The 18,869-nt window shown below is 47.4% G+C and overlaps 5 protein-coding genes across 5 annotated transcripts; 3 read left to right on the top strand and 2 right to left on the bottom strand.

Moving 5' to 3' along the window:
- Positions 1 to 6,848: 6,848 nt before the first annotated feature.
- On the top strand, positions 6,849 to 8,319 carry LOC9638015 (DNA-damage-repair/toleration protein DRT111, chloroplastic). The gene is made up of 2 exons (XM_024667731.1): positions 6,849 to 7,887; positions 7,951 to 8,319. The coding sequence occupies exons 1-2, from the start codon at positions 6,853 to 6,855 to the stop codon at positions 8,233 to 8,235; spliced, it is 1,320 nt and encodes a 439-aa protein (XP_024523499.1). The 5' UTR covers positions 6,849 to 6,852; the 3' UTR covers positions 8,236 to 8,319.
- A 101-nt stretch (positions 8,320 to 8,420) lies between these two features.
- Positions 8,421 to 9,891, top strand: LOC9638007. The gene is made up of 2 exons (XM_024667732.1): positions 8,421 to 8,521; positions 8,579 to 9,891. Exon 2 carries the CDS (start codon positions 8,586 to 8,588, stop codon positions 9,825 to 9,827), a length of 1,242 nt encoding a protein of 413 aa, XP_024523500.1. The 5' UTR covers positions 8,421 to 8,521; positions 8,579 to 8,585; the 3' UTR covers positions 9,828 to 9,891.
- Positions 9,892 to 13,807: 3,916 nt separating this feature from the next.
- On the top strand, positions 13,808 to 15,324 carry LOC112343728 (eukaryotic translation initiation factor 3 subunit A-like). Its single transcript, XM_024667722.1, has one exon. It carries the CDS (start codon positions 13,855 to 13,857, stop codon positions 15,244 to 15,246), a length of 1,392 nt encoding a protein of 463 aa, XP_024523490.1. The 5' UTR covers positions 13,808 to 13,854; the 3' UTR covers positions 15,247 to 15,324.
- Positions 15,243 to 17,323, bottom strand: LOC9638014 (tryptophan aminotransferase-related protein 3). Its single transcript, XM_002994123.2, has 5 exons — positions 16,833 to 17,323; positions 16,361 to 16,688; positions 16,007 to 16,302; positions 15,648 to 15,946; positions 15,243 to 15,593 (listed from the first exon to the last, which is right to left on the bottom strand). Exons 1-5 carry the CDS (start codon positions 17,147 to 17,149, stop codon positions 15,394 to 15,396), a joined length of 1,440 nt encoding a protein of 479 aa, XP_002994169.2. The 5' UTR covers positions 17,150 to 17,323; the 3' UTR covers positions 15,243 to 15,393.
- On the bottom strand, positions 17,162 to 18,580 carry LOC112343729. Its single transcript, XM_024667723.1, has 6 exons — positions 18,170 to 18,580; positions 18,007 to 18,128; positions 17,824 to 17,914; positions 17,641 to 17,722; positions 17,510 to 17,583; positions 17,162 to 17,397 (listed from the first exon to the last, which is right to left on the bottom strand). The coding sequence occupies exons 1-6, from the start codon at positions 18,552 to 18,554 to the stop codon at positions 17,342 to 17,344; spliced, it is 810 nt and encodes a 269-aa protein (XP_024523491.1). The 5' UTR covers positions 18,555 to 18,580; the 3' UTR covers positions 17,162 to 17,341.
- Between the last annotated feature and the right edge of the window lie 289 nt (positions 18,581 to 18,869).

Below are 18,869 nucleotides of genomic sequence, written 5' to 3'. Positions count from 1 at the left end.
CTTAATTTTTTATTCTCTCTTTGGTGTTGTCATCTTAGAGAACATCCAAATAGTCACATTACTCCACTACTTTTGAGTCATTATAATTGTTTCTATAATATAATAAATATCATAATTTCTATTGACTATGTATCAGACTCCATAATGCTCTAGTAATTTTTCCATGATGCTTGCTTTGTATGCTTGTAATGGTTAAGCTCTAAACTTGGTGACTGGATACAATTGCATGCTGTAGTGTCTTATAATACAATGATTTCAACCTATATAATTGAATGAAAAACACTTTTTACAATATTTTTGTAATATGAAGTAGTAGAAAAGGTGAAGTCTTTTAATTATATGTTGGAGTGTGGCATATTAGTTATTGTAAATATAATTTTGGGCATTGAAAAATATTTATTAGTTAGTCCTTTTGGACATTCTCTCTTTACTAGCATGATGGCATGAGGTGGATACTCTTGGTTTCCTTTGTTAGTTTTTACCCAAGTTAGCCATGTATACTTGACTAAAGATGGAATTTTTAAATGATATTAATCAAACATACTTGACATGGTTAGAGGAATTCATTTGTTGGCTTGCATTAACTAGTGTTTAAAACCCTTACAATATTGAGTTTAGTCCTTCAATATTATTAAATAATATCTTACTATGTCTACTGCTCATATATTGGTTATATTTCAGTCTTATCATGTATTTATAGAAAGTGCTTAGATTTGCTAAAGAAGCATATCTTCAAAATGTAGAGAGTATTTTGAATGCCATAGTGTTATTTCCATATTTAAATTCACAATCTAACAAGGGGTTTCAAATGTTTAATAAAGATAATGGTTAGAAACATAGCCAATCACATAAAATATTAATTTAGCCCACTGGGCTACATTGTTCTTTATATATTCAATTTAAGTCTAAGACCAAATTCCATCCCATGATAGTCAATGGGATACTTACCTCCTTATGTTGTATGTTAAAATTATATGACACCATTTTGCATGTAAGGGCTAAATAGTGTTTATAATATATTTAAGTGTGTACTCCCTTGTTATGTAGTGCAATAGGCTTGAAGTTTAACTACAAATTTAGGTGTGATACATTTGGTATTAGAGGAATTGTCTTAGCAATTTCAATTATACCATTAGTAAAAATGTTGTATACATATTTTTTTTATTGATAAAGACATAGATGACAAAACAAAACTATGCTAATGACTCTAAAACCTTTAAATAAGCAAATCAAGAGGAAGAAACTCTTAATTGAGATTAAGAATTTACAAAAAAAAGTTCACAAGTAAAGAAGGAGAACAAAAAAAAAAGAAAGAAAGAAGTAGAGACAAATAAATAAATGGACCTAAGTAACTAGACTTTTTTTTCAAGTTTTAAGGATAATAAAGTTTTGCAACCACCTTCAATTTAAACAAATTTAAAAATTAAAGTCCCCAAAACCACCCAAACTTCATAAATATAGAGGACTATCAAGTTTTGGAAGATTGAGTATAATATGAAAAACTACTTAATAGTGGTAAACATAGATGATTATATAAAGGTGTATATATAGTTTTTCTTCATTGATCATACCAAAACTTGGTGGTACTAAATTGTAAAAGGGTAAATTAGAAGTTAGACTAAGATATGAACTCGTATTCATAAGGAATATTTATTGGATCTTCATGTAGAGCTGTGATAATTAAAGTAGCATGAGGACCTTATATACTAAATCAACACATTTGCTCATAAATACATTATGATTACAAATATAAGTAATAAAGATGTCAAGAGTTAATTCATAAAAAATTTAGGTTCAATTTTTTGCAATAAGATTTTGAAGAGGCAAGCTAACAAGTTGCCTTTAGTCAGTTGTTCATGAAATAATATCAATAATTCTAAATTCTAAAAATAAACAAAGTGAAAGTGTGGAAGGGAAATTTCAGTTTACAAGCAATAGTTAATAAAAATGGTTGTTGGCATCCACCAATTGCTTCATCTGGTCTTAATCCTTCTACTCCTCCTTTTAATTGGTTTAAGCAATAACAATTTATAAAGTTTGCTCTTAGTGAAACTTATTGTGTGAGTCATTACTTCCATTATAGAGAGGTAGGACATAAGTCATTAGAATGTCTTAACAAGTATAAAATAAGATCTTGTATTAGTGTTATAAAGGAGGATAGTAGTGGTGAAGCTGAAATGGTTGATGAATTGGCTAATATAAATTATGAGGAAGAAGAGATGAATTATTTTTCTCATGCTTTTTTTGTAGTCAATATAAGGATTGATTTGTTAATATATTTTTTTATTATGTATAAACAGTTGTTATAGCATTACAAATTACTAATAAGTATATGCTTATCACAAATGTAATTGTAGGTATCAAAAGTTATCTATCAATGAGTCCTTTTAATCTTCTTATCAACACATGTGCACTTAAACTAAAAAGGCACTAAGGAAGTTATCATTTAGTCAAGTATACTTGAGATAGTGATAATAAATTTATGTTATTGGCTTGCACTTTTTAGTGTTAAGAACCCTTATGATATTGAGTTTAATCCCTCAATATTTGCTAAATATTAGTTTACTATGTTTTCCAAGAGACTTTCGTATGTGTTAGTCCAGTTTAGTTATATTGCCTATTTGTCTAGATTTGTATAAGTTATAAATTTTCCTTTCCAATATATTAACTTACTTTGTCTATCCAACCATCTTTGCTTTGGTCTCAATTAAATTCCCTCTCCAAAGTTCTCACCTATCATATTAGTTTTTACTTAATCATACTTGAATTTAACAACTCATTGGACAAGTAATGGGTTATTAGCCATTTATTTATGGATTCTTAAACTCTTTCTCAATCCCCCTCCCCAGACATCACCATTCTTAATCAAAGTGCATTTTTGAGCATGCACCACAAGAGCAAGAAAAAATCTATTCATATTGATAATCTCACTGGTTTTTATAACCTTTGAAGACCCTTCTGCATTAGATATAGTAGATACAGTAAACTGTTTGACATATTGTGGCATCAGGCTTTGCAAGAGATGGATGCCCACCTTCATTAAGCTTTCTTAAGAAAACAAGGTAGAGCTTAGCCTACACCAAATACTTATGCAGTGATTTCGTTTGCTAGCACTACTGTTAACCCTTGTGGCACATATGATGCCTCAAAATACAATGAAGGTTTATTGTTTGATTGGCTGCCACATTGATTGCTATATGTTAGAAGCTGTGGCCCAAGCAAACGACCAATCCTCCCATAAGCAGAGCCAGAAGAGTTTTTTAAGGCTCTAACATGGTATTAGAGGCAGAATATTCCGTTTAAGTTGGCCGTGGAATAAGAACTTCACTCAGGTTCATGACTCCTACATGACATGAGGCCAGCACTTCAACAGGAGTCATACACCACATTTGTTTGCAAGCTATTTGTGAGGCTCAGCCATGAAGAGGTGGATGGGATGATAAAGGAGCTCATGAACCATCGAGGACCAATCTTCCTTGTACTCAATGTTCCTGGCATTTATGTGTGGACTACCGAGGGTGGAATACAGTGACAATCAAAGGTAAATTTCTGATTCCCAAAATCGAAGACTTAATTGACAAGCTTGGCAAGGTGGCATATTTCTCTAAGTTTGATCTGAGATTGGGATATTATCAAAAAAGATGGCTTTCCAAACTCACTAGTGTTATGAGTTGACTAATTGGCTAAGGAGGTGAAGGTAGGCTACGTTTACTTGATTCTCGTTTTTTTGCTCTTGGCTATGGCCATTCTTACTGTACATTTTCCTTTTCCATTATATATTGACTCCTGCCCCTTTATCGGCAGCGAGTAGGTTTTGACCTTGACAATTGTGGTTTGTACCAGTTTGATGCCATTTGGGCTCACCAAAGCCCCCACCACCTTTCAAGGGATGATGAATAACCTTTTCAACTCCATGCTTTACAAGTTGGACACTGTCTTACAGCAGCTGGAGGATTTTCCACTGCTCGCAAAATGTCCATTCACCAAGCACAAGGTGGAATACCTTAGCTTCTGGGAAGATGAAACCAGATCCAACAAAATTGGAAGCGATTTGAAACTGGCCAGCACCTTCTATAATGAAACAACTCCGCGTGTTCTTGGGATTCTGCAATTACCTCCGAAAGTTTATAGAACACTACACCACCATTGATGGATATCATTTGAGCAGGCCAATTTTCCTGGAGTGACGACACTCAACAAACTTTCAGCAGACTCAAATGTCACATTTTTGAGGCCACGGACTAGCTCCTCAAGGAATTCCTCCACCAAAATTGGAGACTAAGGAGGGTCGTCCAATCCTGTGTCCAGAAAGGATAGTTGGAGAGAATGAAAGGGACCTACGAAACAGGGCCATCAAAGAGTAACGTGCGATGGGAAGGGACAGATGCAACATATGACACTTGTATGACCGAACAAGAGTTCAACCAACTTCATGAGTGTGATCTCTCTCTCGAAAACTTCTCTTTTCAGCACAACTCTGGAGGACTAGAGTTGAGTGAGACTTGTGAGGAACCAGTACGGGACGGTATAGTAGTGTGGAACGCTAGGTTATATTTTCTGTATTTCTTTTTCCTCCTCCCGCTTGTCTTCCTTGTTTCCTTTCATTCTCGCTGCTTCTGTTCATCCATGTTCTTCCACCGTTCACACGGGTATCGGGAGGACTAGCTGGATCGAAAACTTCCAGGGTGGCTTACCAAGTTGGAGAGTTTGGATTGAAGATGATCTTGCTGGCTGGACGAAGCGTACGCGCAATTGGATCTTTAGAAGTGAATGTTTTGATCAAGTTTAGAAAAAGGTTTTTTTGTTTGCGTTTATCACACGAATCACGATGCTCTTCCACGCGAGCAAACTCTCGTCCTAGTGTAGGATGTTTGCAGTAGACGATCTCCTCGCAAAACATCGGCAGAAACTTCGGCATTGCATCGCGCAGTCATCACCATTACTTTCTCTTGTTTGCAGGTGGTGGCGGAGGCTCCTCCTCCTCCACCGGGCGCCGCAGCTCAATCCCCCTGCTCGCCAGAAACGCCATGACTCGATCGCGAACAGGGCATGTATCGAGCTCAAATCTAGATCTCCATGAGCAAGCTCCCCATTGCCGTAGAAATCCTCCACGTCCGCGAGGAGAGAGTAGGCGTCCTTGCTGACGGTGATGATGCCACTCGACTGCCCGGATTGGATTGGGTGCGTGCTTGCGGTAGCGGCTCCAGGTGGGGAGTGGGATCTTGGCCTCGGACACCGATCTGGGAGAGGCGCGCGGCAGAAAATGGGAGAGAAAGCTTCAATTCCTCATTGACAATGCCACCTGGATCAATGCCAATAAAGACATCTACGTGTCAAATTAGTGCCACTCAGAAACTTTCATCTTGGAGGAAGATTTGATTAGCTAATGTTCAACGCCGTACCAAACTTTGAAACTCAAGTGAGATTGTAGCCTACTATAGCTTTTGAAAGCGGAAACTACTGGGAGGCAGCACTATAGGATGATCTATGATGTATACTTAGCTCTGGAGGTGGCAAACCAGCAGCACCGGCGAGCGCCGCAGCCAATGGTGATAATCGGGTTAAGGCGTGGAGGGAGGTAGCGTGAAAGCATAGTTGGCAAAGCTAGCCAGCACAGGGCCACTCGATAGGAACCGCACGGTTACGACCTGCACTATTCCACCCAGCCATCTGAAGGCTGACTGCATCTGGAACTTCGCCAAAATCATTGTCGTATTCAGTATACGCATGTTTGAAGTCAATGAGCACGAACTGGTCCAGGTTCTGCATATGAATGATGTTCTCCGCGTTGAGGTTCCAATGCCTGCGGTCAATAAGATATAGATGGTAACCTGCTCTCGAGCATTTTGGTCTGCCCACAATGTAACGAAGAATCAATGAGTCTTCACAAGCCAAATCCTCCTAAAAGGCCTCTACTGTAGCCAATTATAACCATACGTTAAATATGTGAAAGTGATAGTAATATACTCCACTCAAATGGCTTTTATTCCACTTAAATGGCTAACTCATATCCTCCAAGCTCTCTCTAACATCTAAGTCTCATAAATTCCTATATTTGGCTATAAACAAGCCAAAATCCCATGAATAAATCTCAGACATCAACATGAAGTATATTTTATGATGGTGGCATAAATTCCTGCGCTATAGCAGCACATATCATGCTCTCAACTCTTATAACAAATGTTATTAATAAAGAACTAAAAAGGAAATTGTTAAAACTTGCTACAAATATAAACTAGTGTAAAAATGTTTTAAAGCCTTTTTCTTTTCTTTAACTAAAAATAAATACCCCATCTGTGACGACAGCAAACACTACAACCAATTTTCCCATGTAAAAAACCTCAAGCAGCCTCCAAGTAGAGAAGTAGCCCGCCAAAGTCTACATGAATACTCCATCAAAAGCCAAAGTCATATAGCAAGCACAAGATGCCAAGGGCGGGTAACTATTGCAATAGAGGTAAGAACCTCTTTGCTTCTCATCCTCCAAGGCTCTGGTGGTCTTCAGGTGGAGAAGTGGCCTCCAAGAGTTTGAATGAGCAGGCTAGCATCATGTCGTTGCATGAAAAAGCAAGCCTTCCAATACATTTGAAGGCCAACGCTAATGGTAAAGATGCCTCCAGATTGCTTTTAGGAGCACACTAGGCATTGTAACAAGCTGCAAACCATAAGAAAGAAGAGCCACATTTTCCCCTTAAGAGGAACACAAAATTGCATCATTATGCCCTTTTTCTAGTAAAAATGGTGCGAAAAAGGGACGGCCCAGATTGTTTTCCTTTTTTAAATGGTTAGCATTTTAAGTATTTAAATTGGAGGATATTCTGTTCTTTTAGGGGAAATTAGGGTTCTTCAAGGATGCTGGGAGGGCTCTATGGCGATCTTCCTCCCCCGTCTCAATCCTCATCGGCTTCGGCGTCCTCGGGATCCTCAGCGACAGCATTTGCCGCAGCGGCTGCGGCCGCGGCTGCTGCAGCGGCGGCAGCCGCGCAGGCCGATGCCGACGCTCGAGCAGCAGCAGCAGCAGCAGCAGCGAGCGAAGATTCAGCCAAGAAGCACAGCTTGATCGGCAATGGCAAGCTCATGACCCCGCCAGCGGCGCTTCGAAAGGCAGGTATTTTCGCTGCTCCTCCCTCCGTCTTGCGCAACCAGTCCTCCGCCAAGGCGCCGCCTCCTCCCAGGCAACCGCCGGTTGTGGCTACTGTGAAACCAGTGGCGGTGGCGGCGACGCCAGCAGTAGTAGCGGCGGCGGTCGCGGTTACTCCAACGCCGCCAGTGGCGGTGCCCGTTTGTATCATCGACGAGTATGATCCCGCTCGGCCCAACGATTACGAGGAGTACTGCCGCGATCGCAAGCGGAAGAAGATGGAGAAGGAGCTGAAGCGAGATATGGAGCGGCGGAGGGAGGAAGAGGAAGAAAAAGAGAGGGAGCGAGAGGTGGCAAGGCAGAAGGAGCTTGAGAGGCAGCACAAGGAAGACGTGCATATAAGCGGTGAAGAGGCTTGGAAGAGAAGAGCCATGCTAAGTGCCGGAGGTGGTCGGGGGAGCTCTTCCTCCTTCTCGGCTGCCGGGCCATCGGACATACCACCACCATCTTCGTCTCAAGTGGAGGGCCACCATAGCCATGGTGGCAAGCAGCAACAAAGCCAGGGTGGTGGCAACGGGAATAACAGTGGAGGAATGACCGCTGCCCAGAGGATGATGGCGAGAATGGGATGGAGAGAAGGCCAAGGCTTGGGGAAACAAGAGCAGGGAATCACCACTCCTCTGATGGCTCGAAAGACTGATAAACGCGCTGGAGTGATCGTCAATGCGGGTGAGCTCAAGAAACAACAAAATCAGCAGCAGCAACAAAGGCCAGTGGCTACTCGTGTTGTTCTACTCCGCAACATGGTATGTCTAGAACTTTCCAAGTTTCATGTATTCAAGGTGGTTTTTCTCTCCTTTCTTTTCCAGGTTGGTCCCGGAGAAGTGGATGCCGAGCTCGAGGAAGAGGTTGCGTCCGAGTGTAGCAAGTTTGGCGTGGTGACAAGCGTGCTGATCTTCGAGATCACCGAGCATGACTACGCTCCAACCGAGGCAGTCCGGATCTTCGTCCAGTTTGAGCGGGCGGACCAGGCTAGTAAAGCTCTCGCGGATTTGGATGGCCGTTTCTTTGGTGGGAGAGTAGTGAGAGGCAGCTACTTCGACGAGGAGAGATTCGCTCGCAACGAGCTGGCTCCTTTACCAGGGGACAACTAGATTCAGAGGAATAGCTCGGTTTCTTGGAAGAACATGTAAGATCACAAAAGTCAACTTCTAGTCAATTAGTACACTCTTGGTCAACAGTGATCACTTTGTTTCTACGTTTTCTCCCTGGTGGGGCGGCGCCTGGCGTGAGAACGAAGCAAGGAGTGTATGGCCCATTGAATGAAAATCACAGTGGATACACTCGACATTCCATTTCCACCATGATATAAATTCTCGGATTGTTCCATGCGGGTACCAATGCGGTGCTCGATCGCGCTTCCAAGAACTTCGAGCAAAGGTAAATCTTGCTCGCGATCATTGTGCTTCTCTTTGTGATTCTTTCTGAAAACTCCAGGGCTACGATGATCGCGGCTCTTCCCAGCTACAGCAGCAGCGCCCTGGGCGATGATCACGACGAGCAGCAGAGCTCCTTCCAGGGCGGGATCCTGGAGGTGCGCGTCCACGACGCGCAGGGGATCCACAACATTTGTATCTACGACAAGCAGGACGTTTTCGCGAAGTTCTCCTTCACGCACGGCAAGGCCGAGCCCGTTTGCACACAAGTGATCGCCAAGGCCGGCAAGAACCCCGTCTTCAACGAGAGCTTCCAGCTGCCCGTGACGTGCCCAAACTCGGTGCTCAAATGCGAGATGTGGATGAGCAGCCGAGCTCACAGCTACCTCGAGGACCAGCTCCTGGGCTTCGCGCTCGTTCCTCTCTCCAGCTTGGCTTCCAAAGGCCAAGACCAGCCGGAAGCATACGGTCTCTCCTCCACCGAGCTCTTCCACTCCCCGGCCGGGATCGTCCGCCTCACTTTAGCGTTTCGGGAGGGAGCTCTCGCGTCGGATGATCACGCCTCGCCCGCCGATCAATGCTCGCCAGGTCCGGTGGTCGTGGTGAAGAAGAAAAAGCACGGGTTCATCAAGGTGTTCGAGGATGGCCACGCGAGTTCTTCGTCCGGGTCGGAGTCGCCACCTTGGCAGGGTGATGGCGGCGAGTTTGAGAGGATCGAGTTCCCGGACTTGCAAGCCGCGTCCGAGGATCAGCAGCTGGTGTCGAGCTACCTGGAGATATCTTCCTCGTCGCACAACAGCAGTGGGATCGTCACGGGGCCCTCGCTCCTGTTCGAGGCGAAGAGCTCGAGCAAGGATCATGATTCCGGGAACTTAACGAGCAGTCACCATCACCAATACCACCGAGCAGCTGAGAAGAACAGCTCGCCCTCGAGCAGCGAAGTGGGCACCACTTGCTCCGACGATCATGATCAGTCGAGCGACAGCAGCGGTGTGAGCTCTGGGCCTCCAAGCGATCATCATGGATTGGGGGAGAGCTGCAAAGCGCAGCCGCCGTGCCGTGGAAGCAGCCAGGAGGCGTCGTCGTCATCGATCAGTAGCGACTCTCCGGACATGCAGCAGCAGTTCGTGGACATGTACATGAAGAGCATGCAGCAGTTCACGGAGGCGCTGGCCAAGATGCAGCTCCCGCTCGATCTGGATCGCAAGGATACCTCCACTCCAAACGCCAAGAAGAGCAAGTCCCACCAGGACAGTGGTGATCATGGCAAGAACCACCGGGTTTTCTATGGCAGCCGAGCCTTTTTCTAAGTGCTGGTCAGAATAGATATCATGAATGACACAAGCTATGGAGTGATTTGATTTTCAAAGCCTTCAAAGAAAGGTAGTGGAATGAAAACAAGTTCTCATTCTCATGTTCTTGAACTAAGATTAGTGGAGGAAGGTGGTGAAGGAGACGGCCTGGAGAGGGCTTCCACAATGGTACTGCTGGATGATATTGGCCAGAGAGAGAACCATGCGCTTGGCGATGGGCTTCACCAAGGGATTCCTCTGCGGCACGAGCATGAAATTGTAAGTGTGGTTCTTACCAGAGTTCCCTGCTAGAATGTTTGCAACCCAAACGTTGATGTAGGGGTAATTCAAGAGCGGAGTCGCTAGTGCTTTTTGATCTGTCATCACCACCAAGAAGAGACAAGCACTACCATTTCCACAAAATCCTTCAATGTCAACCGTGATGAATTGGTGCTGCTCAAAGGGATGAAACTGCCATTCCCAACCGTGGTAGAACCATATTGTACAAGCAAACCCATGGCTGCATAAGCACTCAAGAGGCACAAGACAACATGGGCCATTTTATATGTGAATGCAACATGGAGATTATTTCTTAGGGATTTATACATGGAATTATGCGGTTTACAGTTAAATAGTCAAAGACAAGGTGGTTTGTTATGGACGCCGGCACTGCCAGCAGCTCCAACACCATTGGTGTGGCGATGGCTCCCCCGGAGCTTGCCTGGTCAGGATGGTGGGAAGTCCAACACTGAAAACGCTCGAAAAGCTTTTCAAGCAGCGGTGCAGGAGGGAGAAAAGACACTATCAAACTCGCTGTGGGTTTGGTATCGCAATGATGCTAGCCTGCAGCAACAACATGGAGAGCTTGCTCCACAGCAGCAGGCATGGAGAGTTCGCTCAGCAGCAGCAACGTCTTGGAGAGCTCGCTTTACGATGCCAGCAGCAGCAGCAACAACATGGAGAGCTCACTCAGCAGCAGCAGTGTCATGGAGAGCTCGCTTTATGACGCCAGCAGCAGCAATAACATGGAGAGCACATGCAATGTCGTGGAGAGTTGTCAAAGAAGTCAAGGTCATTATTAGACGTGATTAATAATAATTATTAATAATAATCCTACTTAACCTGAACTTTTGGAATGAAGAAGTTCAAGTCCTTAGGCATTAATAATTTTTCTGTGCTCACTTTGCTCACTCTTTATTCAAGACAATGGACCAAAAAATATGGATGGAAACTCCACACATGCCAAATCAAGTTAAAAACCATTTTATTTCAGTGTTGGAAAAATATTAGATAATAGGGAGAGAGGAAGTGCTGAAGAGACAATCAAGTTACTCTTACTACAAAGCTAGCAAAAAGAAAAGAAAAGTGAAAATCCAAAGACACAAGTGTAACAATTTATTCAAGATGTTCTGAAGTAAAAAGTGTAGAATGTAGCACAATTGTTGCCAAGATTGTCCATAACAAAAACAAAGTTAAAATGAAATTTCCCTTTCTTTTATATTAAATGTGATCCCAAAGTTTTGTCATTGTGTGAAGAGAAGGCTTAGGTGGAAATCAAAAAGCAAATGAGTGGTGTGATGAAACACCACCAATATGTTGGTGCTGAGAAGAATAATTGGATGGTAAAGCATAAGAAGGTTTAAATCCCTATGCAACACTGGTTTTGCTGTGACAATTAGCATTAAAGAATGAAAAGATTTAAATCCCTATGCAACAATGGTTTTTATATGCTCACTTGTTTTAGTGTTTGTGGAGTTTCCTTCCACAAGAGCTCACCTTATGGTGCTAGTAGCAGCAACAACATGTAGAGCTTGCTCAGCAGCAGCAATGTCATGGAGAGCTCATTCAGCACAGTAGCAGCAACAGCAACGATGTGGAGAACCTGCACAACAGCAGTAAAAGCTCTCCTCACGCAGCAGCAACAGGATCAAAAGCTCGACTCACGCCAACAGCAACAGGATCAAAAGTTTGCCTTGCACCCGCAGCGCTTCACGCCACCAGCCCCCGCTGTTTGTACATGAGGCCAGCGATCCAAGTTTGCAAGCAGCAATCTTGGAATTCGAGGATATCACCACCTACACCACGACCACTTCAGCTGTATGGTGTCAACTTCCATGCAACGGCCTTGCGGCCATGCTGGTGATATTTCCAGCTCTTGTCGGTATAGCAGTGGCGATGATCTTTCTCGCTTCACACTGTCGGACATGAAGAGGTGGTCGAGGAGATGGTGGCTGCTGCCCCAACGAAACAAAAGGGTGACCACTCTCTATCTCTTTCTCTCTCTCTAACTACTTTTCCACGAGCAAGGGTATCGAACACGTATCGAACACGTATCAAACTTGCGGGAGCTGGAGTAAAACGATCAGAAAGTATGGGGGGGGGCGAGAGCTTGATCGGATAAAGGTGGCCGAGGATCATCTGGTGTCCAAGGTATTTGAAGTTACCTTCAAATCTGATCGATCGATTGTCGTTGCGAAGTGATCTGGTAAAGGTGCTTGATCCAGAGCCAAGAAATCTGTGATCCATTGGGAAGTGGATACTTTATGGGAATCTGTTTACATTGACACGAGAACGATGTTCTAGTCGAATTGGTGGCCACTTTCTAGAACCGGCTATCACTGCTTCAGTTCGTCTCAGCAGGAGTTTTCCTATTCAACTCTCTGAGCCGTAAGATCAACCTCAACCTCATCTCAGCATGCTTCTATCTCTAGCATGCATTGATCCAGAGCTGCTGTTCTCCTTATCACTCCATCGCCATTATCTGGAGATATCAAGATGTGATAGTAGAAAGGAGTGAATGTATCGGGGAGGACTAGCTGGATCGAAAACTTCCGGGAAGTTGGAGAGTTTGGATTGAAGATGATCTTGCTAGCTGGATGAAGCGGACGCGCCATTGGATCTTAGAAACATTTAACACTTGAGAAGTGAATGTTTTAGAGCTCACGGGCTTGCAAACTCTACAGCATGATCTAGACGATGAGCAAGGGATCGTAGCGCTGGCATGTTTGCAGTACAAGATCTCTTCGCAAAACATTGCCCACTCTCGATCGCTGCCACTACTTTCTCTTCTTTGCAGGTGGTGGCGGAGGCTCCTCCTCCGGCGGCGCTTCCTCCACTGGTGGCGGCGGCGGCTCAATCCCCCTGCTTGCCAGAAACGCCATGACTCGATCGCGAACAAGGCACGTATCGAGCTCCTCTAGCTCAAACACGGCCTTCCCTCCTAGCGCATCGCGCCTGATCCGGTTGGTGATGAAGATCACGGCCGCTTGGTAGTCACACTCCCTGTCAAACTCGAGAAATGGATAGAACACCGTCCCACATCCCCTCCCAGTGCCCGGCTGGTTCTCCACGTACGTGATGAGCTGCTTGTTCTTGGTGCTGCCCATGCTCTTCCCGCGAAATCCAACGAGCTTCTCCATGAGCAAGCTCCCCTTGCCGTAGAAATCCTCCACATCCTCGGCCTCCTCCTTGAGAACGTTGGAGACGTCCGCGAGGAGGGAGTAGGCGTCCTCGCAGAGCGTGATCCTGGCGGTGATGATGATGTTCCTCCACTCGACTGTCCGGATTGGATTGGGCGCGTCCTGGCGGTAGCGGCTCCAGGTGGGGAGTGGGATCCTGGCCTCGGACACCGATCGGTATGTGAGAGGGAAGAGGCGCGCGGCGTGGATGGCCTGGAACACCGGGTTAGCTCCCGAGCCTTCGCTGGTGACACTGGCGTCCTCCTTGAGGTAGGCGTCGATTTGGGCCGTTGTGGGCGGTGGCATAACTGATCTGGTAACCGCAATGCTCGCTAGGTGATCGAGATCGAGACGTGGGCTCTTCGATGCTGCCCTCGCGATCGAGAAACATTGAGGAGTCGTGGCAACCACAGCGATTAGGGTTCCTCGGAATATGCCACGTCAGACACATGTCAATGGTCAAGAACCAATAAACACCTTCCACGTGTAACTGTCATAGTAAAGGTAAAATGCAAAAGCTAGCCTCTACAAAAGGTTAAAGAATCAGTTAGAAGCAAGGCTAGGGTTCTTGATTTTAAGCGCAGATCATGGTAGCGATGGTGGAGGCGGCGGCATCGGCGGCGCAGGCCAGCCGCCCGGATCGAGCGGATCGGAAGGCCGTGGAGGCGGCGGCGGCGGCGGCGGAGGAGGAGATCAAGGCGCTCCAGGGCCGGATTGTGGAGATCAAGGCGCAGCTGGAGTCGTCCAAGGGCACCAGGTACGCGCAGTCGCCGGAGCTCGTCGAGGCCCGGAACAAGCTGGCCGTGATGAACGCCTCCTTCGCGGACAACCTCGAGGAGAAGCGGCGGATCAAGGCGGAGCTGGAGGCGGCGGACAAGATCCGCGAGCAGGGCCGCGTCGAGGCGCGCGCGCTGCGAGAGAAGTTGCCCTCCGCCGCCAAGCTGGAGCTCATCGACGCTGAGATCCAGCGGCTCGAGTACCGGATCCAGCACACGTCTCTGGCGATCAAGGAGGAGAGGGGCGCGATGGCGCAGCTCAAGGAGCTCCGGCGGTCGCGGGAGATGGTGGTGGAGTACAACCAGAGGATGGAGCAGATCGCCCAAGAGCAGGAGCTCCGGGGCGCGGCGCTGGAGCGAGCCAGGGAGAAGGACAAGCTCCTGACGAGCCTCAAGGCGGAGATCAACGAGCTCAAGAAGACCATGGACCAGATCCGGGAGAGCGAGGCCGCCAAGGCGCTGGACACCTCGGCGCTGGCGGCGGAGAGGAACAGCGCGTACGAGAGGATCAAGAACCTGCGGGAGGGGATCAACGCGCGGTGGTCGGAGTTCTTCGCGAGGGAGAAGGTGGCGAGGGAGAGGAGGGCGGTGGCAGCGAGGCAGAACGAGGAGAGGAGGCGGGCCGAGTGGCTGGAGCGGGAGAAGACGAGGAAGAGGATCGCGGAGGAGAACTTTGTGGAGAAGTATACCGACGAGATCATCCTGTGCGAGCAGCTGGGAGCGTACCTCCAGAAGCTCACGCCGGTGGAGGTGGCGGAGGATAAGTTGCCCGAGACGCCAGCATCGAGGGAGGCGGTGGCCAGCGTGGAGGGATTCGGGACGATGCTGCAGAGCAAGAAGAACCGGAGCGAGGATGAGGGCTGGTTTGCCGGGAAATCGAAAGAGCCCAGTGCTAGAGGCAAGAAAGGAAAGGGCGCGGTACCTCCGAAGGAGAAGCTTTGCTTGTCTCTGGACGCGCTCGCCTCCTTCGCGAAGCTCGGCATATCGCCGCCCTCCACGGTCGGGGAGGCGAACAAGGTGGTGGAAACGCTCAAGACCAAGAAGGGTGATTTCGTCAAGCTCCAGGCCTCGGCGAAGGCTGCGAGGGAGAAGTCAGATGCAACGGAAGAAACAACGAAGGACGAGATGCCTGAGAGTGAATTCCCGAAAGTTGACGAGGCTCTTCCACAGAAGCTGGAGGAGAAGCTGGAGGCAGCCGCTTGAAAGCAAAAGCAAACTTTTTGTTCTTCACAGTGCTCACACACAGATTGATTGAATAAGCGATTGTTTACTCGTTTGTTACCTGCGTGTCCACAGGAGCTTGGAGCTTACCCGCGAGTAGTAGCTCGAACTCGTCGAGCAAACGATTGTTTACTCGTTCGTTAGCTCTGTGTCCACGAGAGCCTGGAGCTTACCAGCAAGTAGCTCGAACTCGTCGTCTCGTTTTATCATGCACAGCCGTATGTAGCGATTGCTGACTCCAAATGCTCGTCCTGGACGGCCATTTATTCCTGCTGCTGCGAAAATCGAGTGACAGTCTTCCTCTTGCTCGCAGCGGATCCAAGCATAAGCTGCAAAGAGCTCACGCGTAAGAATGTATACAGGGGTAATACTTTGTGGCATACCTGGAGAAGGAGACACTTCTTTCTTGAAGAAGGAGCAATGCTGAGAGTCGGTTTTCTGAATAGAGAACCTGGTTGAGGCTTTGAATATCTCCGCTAGTGTCTGCCAGCGTGACTGAAGTGTGTGGTAGCCGAAGTCAAACATCCGCGCTTTGTGGCTTCCGCCATTTTGATATCCATCCAGCAGTGATTTGATCAGCCGGTGGGCTCGCAACTGTGACTCGCGAGAAACTCCAATGGTTGACACCGCAATGTACATGAACATCTTCTTGTAGACCTCAATGTCTCTCACCAGCGCCCATCTGTTTAAGTTGGTTCTCGAGTCAGAGCTGCATCACATATTATAGAAAGAGTTTGCTTACCCGATTCTGGAGCCCGCATGGCCGGTGGTTTTCGACAGCGAGAAGAGCATCACATCCTCGTCCAGAGCTCCAGCGATGGCAGTGTAGTGCGGCCAGTAGTACGCCTTGTCGTGGATAATCTTCGCGTTCGTTCCTTTGTAGACAGGCTCTAGAATCGAAGTGTCGGGGTTATTAGGAGCAGCCAGAAGCTCCACCACTGAAGAAGGATCGAATGCTTTCTTCTCAAAAGCCGCCACAGCATCACCACCCCATTGGAACTTGGAAGAAGAAAGCACGTCGACTTGTAACTTGTAAATCTATGGTAGCCAAGCAAAAGCTTAAGAACCAAGAGAAGAAAAAACCGAAAAGCTTTACCATGTAGCACGGTGCTCTGGTGACAACAGCGCCAGGCTTCTCCGGAAACGAATCGGAGAGAGCATTGAGAGCGGCGGCAACGAGCTGCATGGAACCAGTTCCGATAACCAAATACTTGTCCTTGACGACGGCATTCCCGACCAGTTCATGGAGCTCCCTAATGCTGTCTTCGAGCTCTTTTATCACGTACACAAGCGGAAGTTCTTTGTGCGCGGGCGAGGATCCCTTCTTCTTTACGCTGTAGCCCATTCTATACCAGCTGGGCATGAACACGCCGGCATCAGCCCCGTGCTCCATCCAGAAGGGCTCCAGGAAAGTTGGATCGCCACTGCAAGCAAGTACGAAGAAGGTTAGGATTGACCTTTCTATTGAAAGAACGAGAAGCTACGCAACCTTAGCTCATGCTCTAGCAAGGAGAGGATAAAATCTCCAGGCAATAGAAATCTAGAGCTTAGATTCGTGAGGATCTTACGCATCGGCATCGACCATGCAGCCATGCTGGAGCTCAGAGCAATTCACGCCAGTGTAGCAGTCGCTACACTCGCACGCCAGATCGCTGCCGTCGTTGAAAACCCTACCATGCCCCGAGCAAGAAGCTCGCAATGCCGGCCCGGATTCCTGCTCCATCCAATGCGGCCCGGGGGACGGAGAATCCCAGTAGAGATCCATCAGTCTCACCGCCGCAATCGAGCAGAGGCACACAGCTGCCGAGAGAATCATCTCCCGAGCCGCCATCGCTGGACGATAAACTAGCGTTTTGGGGCATATTCGCCGAATCATTTCAAGCATAGGCAAATTTAGGGCACAGGAGAATATGCTTCATTTAAATTTTAGTTCGCGGGATCTAGTTTTTGGCACTTTCACGAGCGAAGGGCATCTTCTCCGCACATTAAACAACAAAGCACAGAACAAAATCAAAAGAATCGCGCCCGCATTGTGAACCGCATCATGTCCCCACCTCCAAATTTTACCTTAGAAGCTCTAAATGCCCGGCTTCTTGACCGGAGCGGATGCGCATCCCCAGAAATCCCAGAGCACTAGTCACACAAATATCACACTCGCTAACATCACGGAATAGAAACAAGGAAGAAAAAAGAAAAACTGTTCTTCGAGTCCCTTTCGTACCAAAAGGAAATGTCAAAACTTCACCTCTTTTCTTCGATCGAGTTGTGTTCCTGTGCTGACACCTCTCGCTCTTTCGCTCGCTCGCTCGCCCGCCCTTCCTGCGAATTTAAAAACGCGAGCTTTTGTTCACAGCTGATCGATCGACAACGAAGTACCTCGCTCGCCAATCGCAGCTTCCACGACAACTTCGTCGGGAGAGGCTAACAGATCTCCTTGCTCGCATTCCATTTGCTTCCACTGGCACCAACAAAGCAAAGTTTAGTGTTCCATTGTTGGCCCAGGAACAACCATGAAGACAGAGCATCTAAGTCGAGACATATCAAAGAGAAAAGTGGGACCTTTGAAGAGCGCATCGCGGTGCATATACCAGGAAGATGGAGAAATATGCTCCCATCTAGGGGTCCGCGCTCCTGTAAGAGATCCACGCACCTATAGAAAAACGGGAGTTTAGTCCGGAGGAGCGTGCTTTCCCCAACTTGAAAAGTTGTCCTTCCTCTTCCAAGAAAGAAAAAAGCTCTTACCTTTCCTGCGTGATGGCGAGTGATCTTGATGTCGACATGGCTCTGGAGCGGCAAGGGGAGGAAAATCTCTACTGGTACTCCGAGCTTCAGGCTTGCTCGGTCGATCCCTGCGTCACCAAAGTCTGTGATATCGATGTGATTCAAGGAGGGGACTTGGACTTACTTTCAGTGTGGCCGGAGCTCGAGGAGCAAGGTATTACTTCCGCCCTCCTGGACTCGCTGCTCGAAGGTGGAGACGAGCAAGAGCAGCCGCCGGCCTCGAAGGTTCGCAAAAGACTCCAGCCGAGCAGTCCACATTCTGTTCTTGAGCAGGTCTCGAGAAAGGACGAAGTTGAAGGAGCTGAGGATGATAACGACGACGAGGACGAGGACGACGATGCCCTGTGCGAATTCCTCCACCGAAGCCTGGAAACGGAAGCCTGCCTGGATTTCTCTCCAATAAATTTCGATGACTTCCAGCTCCCTGGAGACCCCGAGCTCGATCTCCAGCACCAGGAGTTTTTCGGATGCCGTCTATTCCATCTTCTTCTCGCCGGAGCCGAGGCCATGTTTTCCCAGGCTCTGGATCTCGCCAAAGTCATACTTTTCCGCCTCCGGGAGCTCACTTCCTCGTGTTCTTCCAGCGGTCCGGTCTTCCAGAGACTAGCTCTTTACTTCACCGAGGCTCTCCAGTCACTCCTCGACGGTGCCAGGATCACCAAAGTTGCGAGCTCTTGTTCCATGAGCTATCTCGATTCGATCACGGCTTTCCAGGCTCTCCACGAAGCATCCCCCTATATCAAGTTCGGCCACTACGTCGCGAACCAGGCCATCCTCGAAGCAATTGGCGACGATAAGAGAGTTCACATCCTCGACTACGATGT

The sequence above is a fragment of the Selaginella moellendorffii genome, unplaced genomic scaffold, assembly GCF_000143415.4.
Source record: "Selaginella moellendorffii unplaced genomic scaffold, v1.0 SELMOscaffold_190, whole genome shotgun sequence".
Taxonomy (NCBI): domain Eukaryota; kingdom Viridiplantae; phylum Streptophyta; class Lycopodiopsida; order Selaginellales; family Selaginellaceae; genus Selaginella; species Selaginella moellendorffii.
The sequence above is the reverse complement of the archived record's forward strand: the minus strand, read 5'-3'. Positions and strand labels throughout refer to the sequence as shown.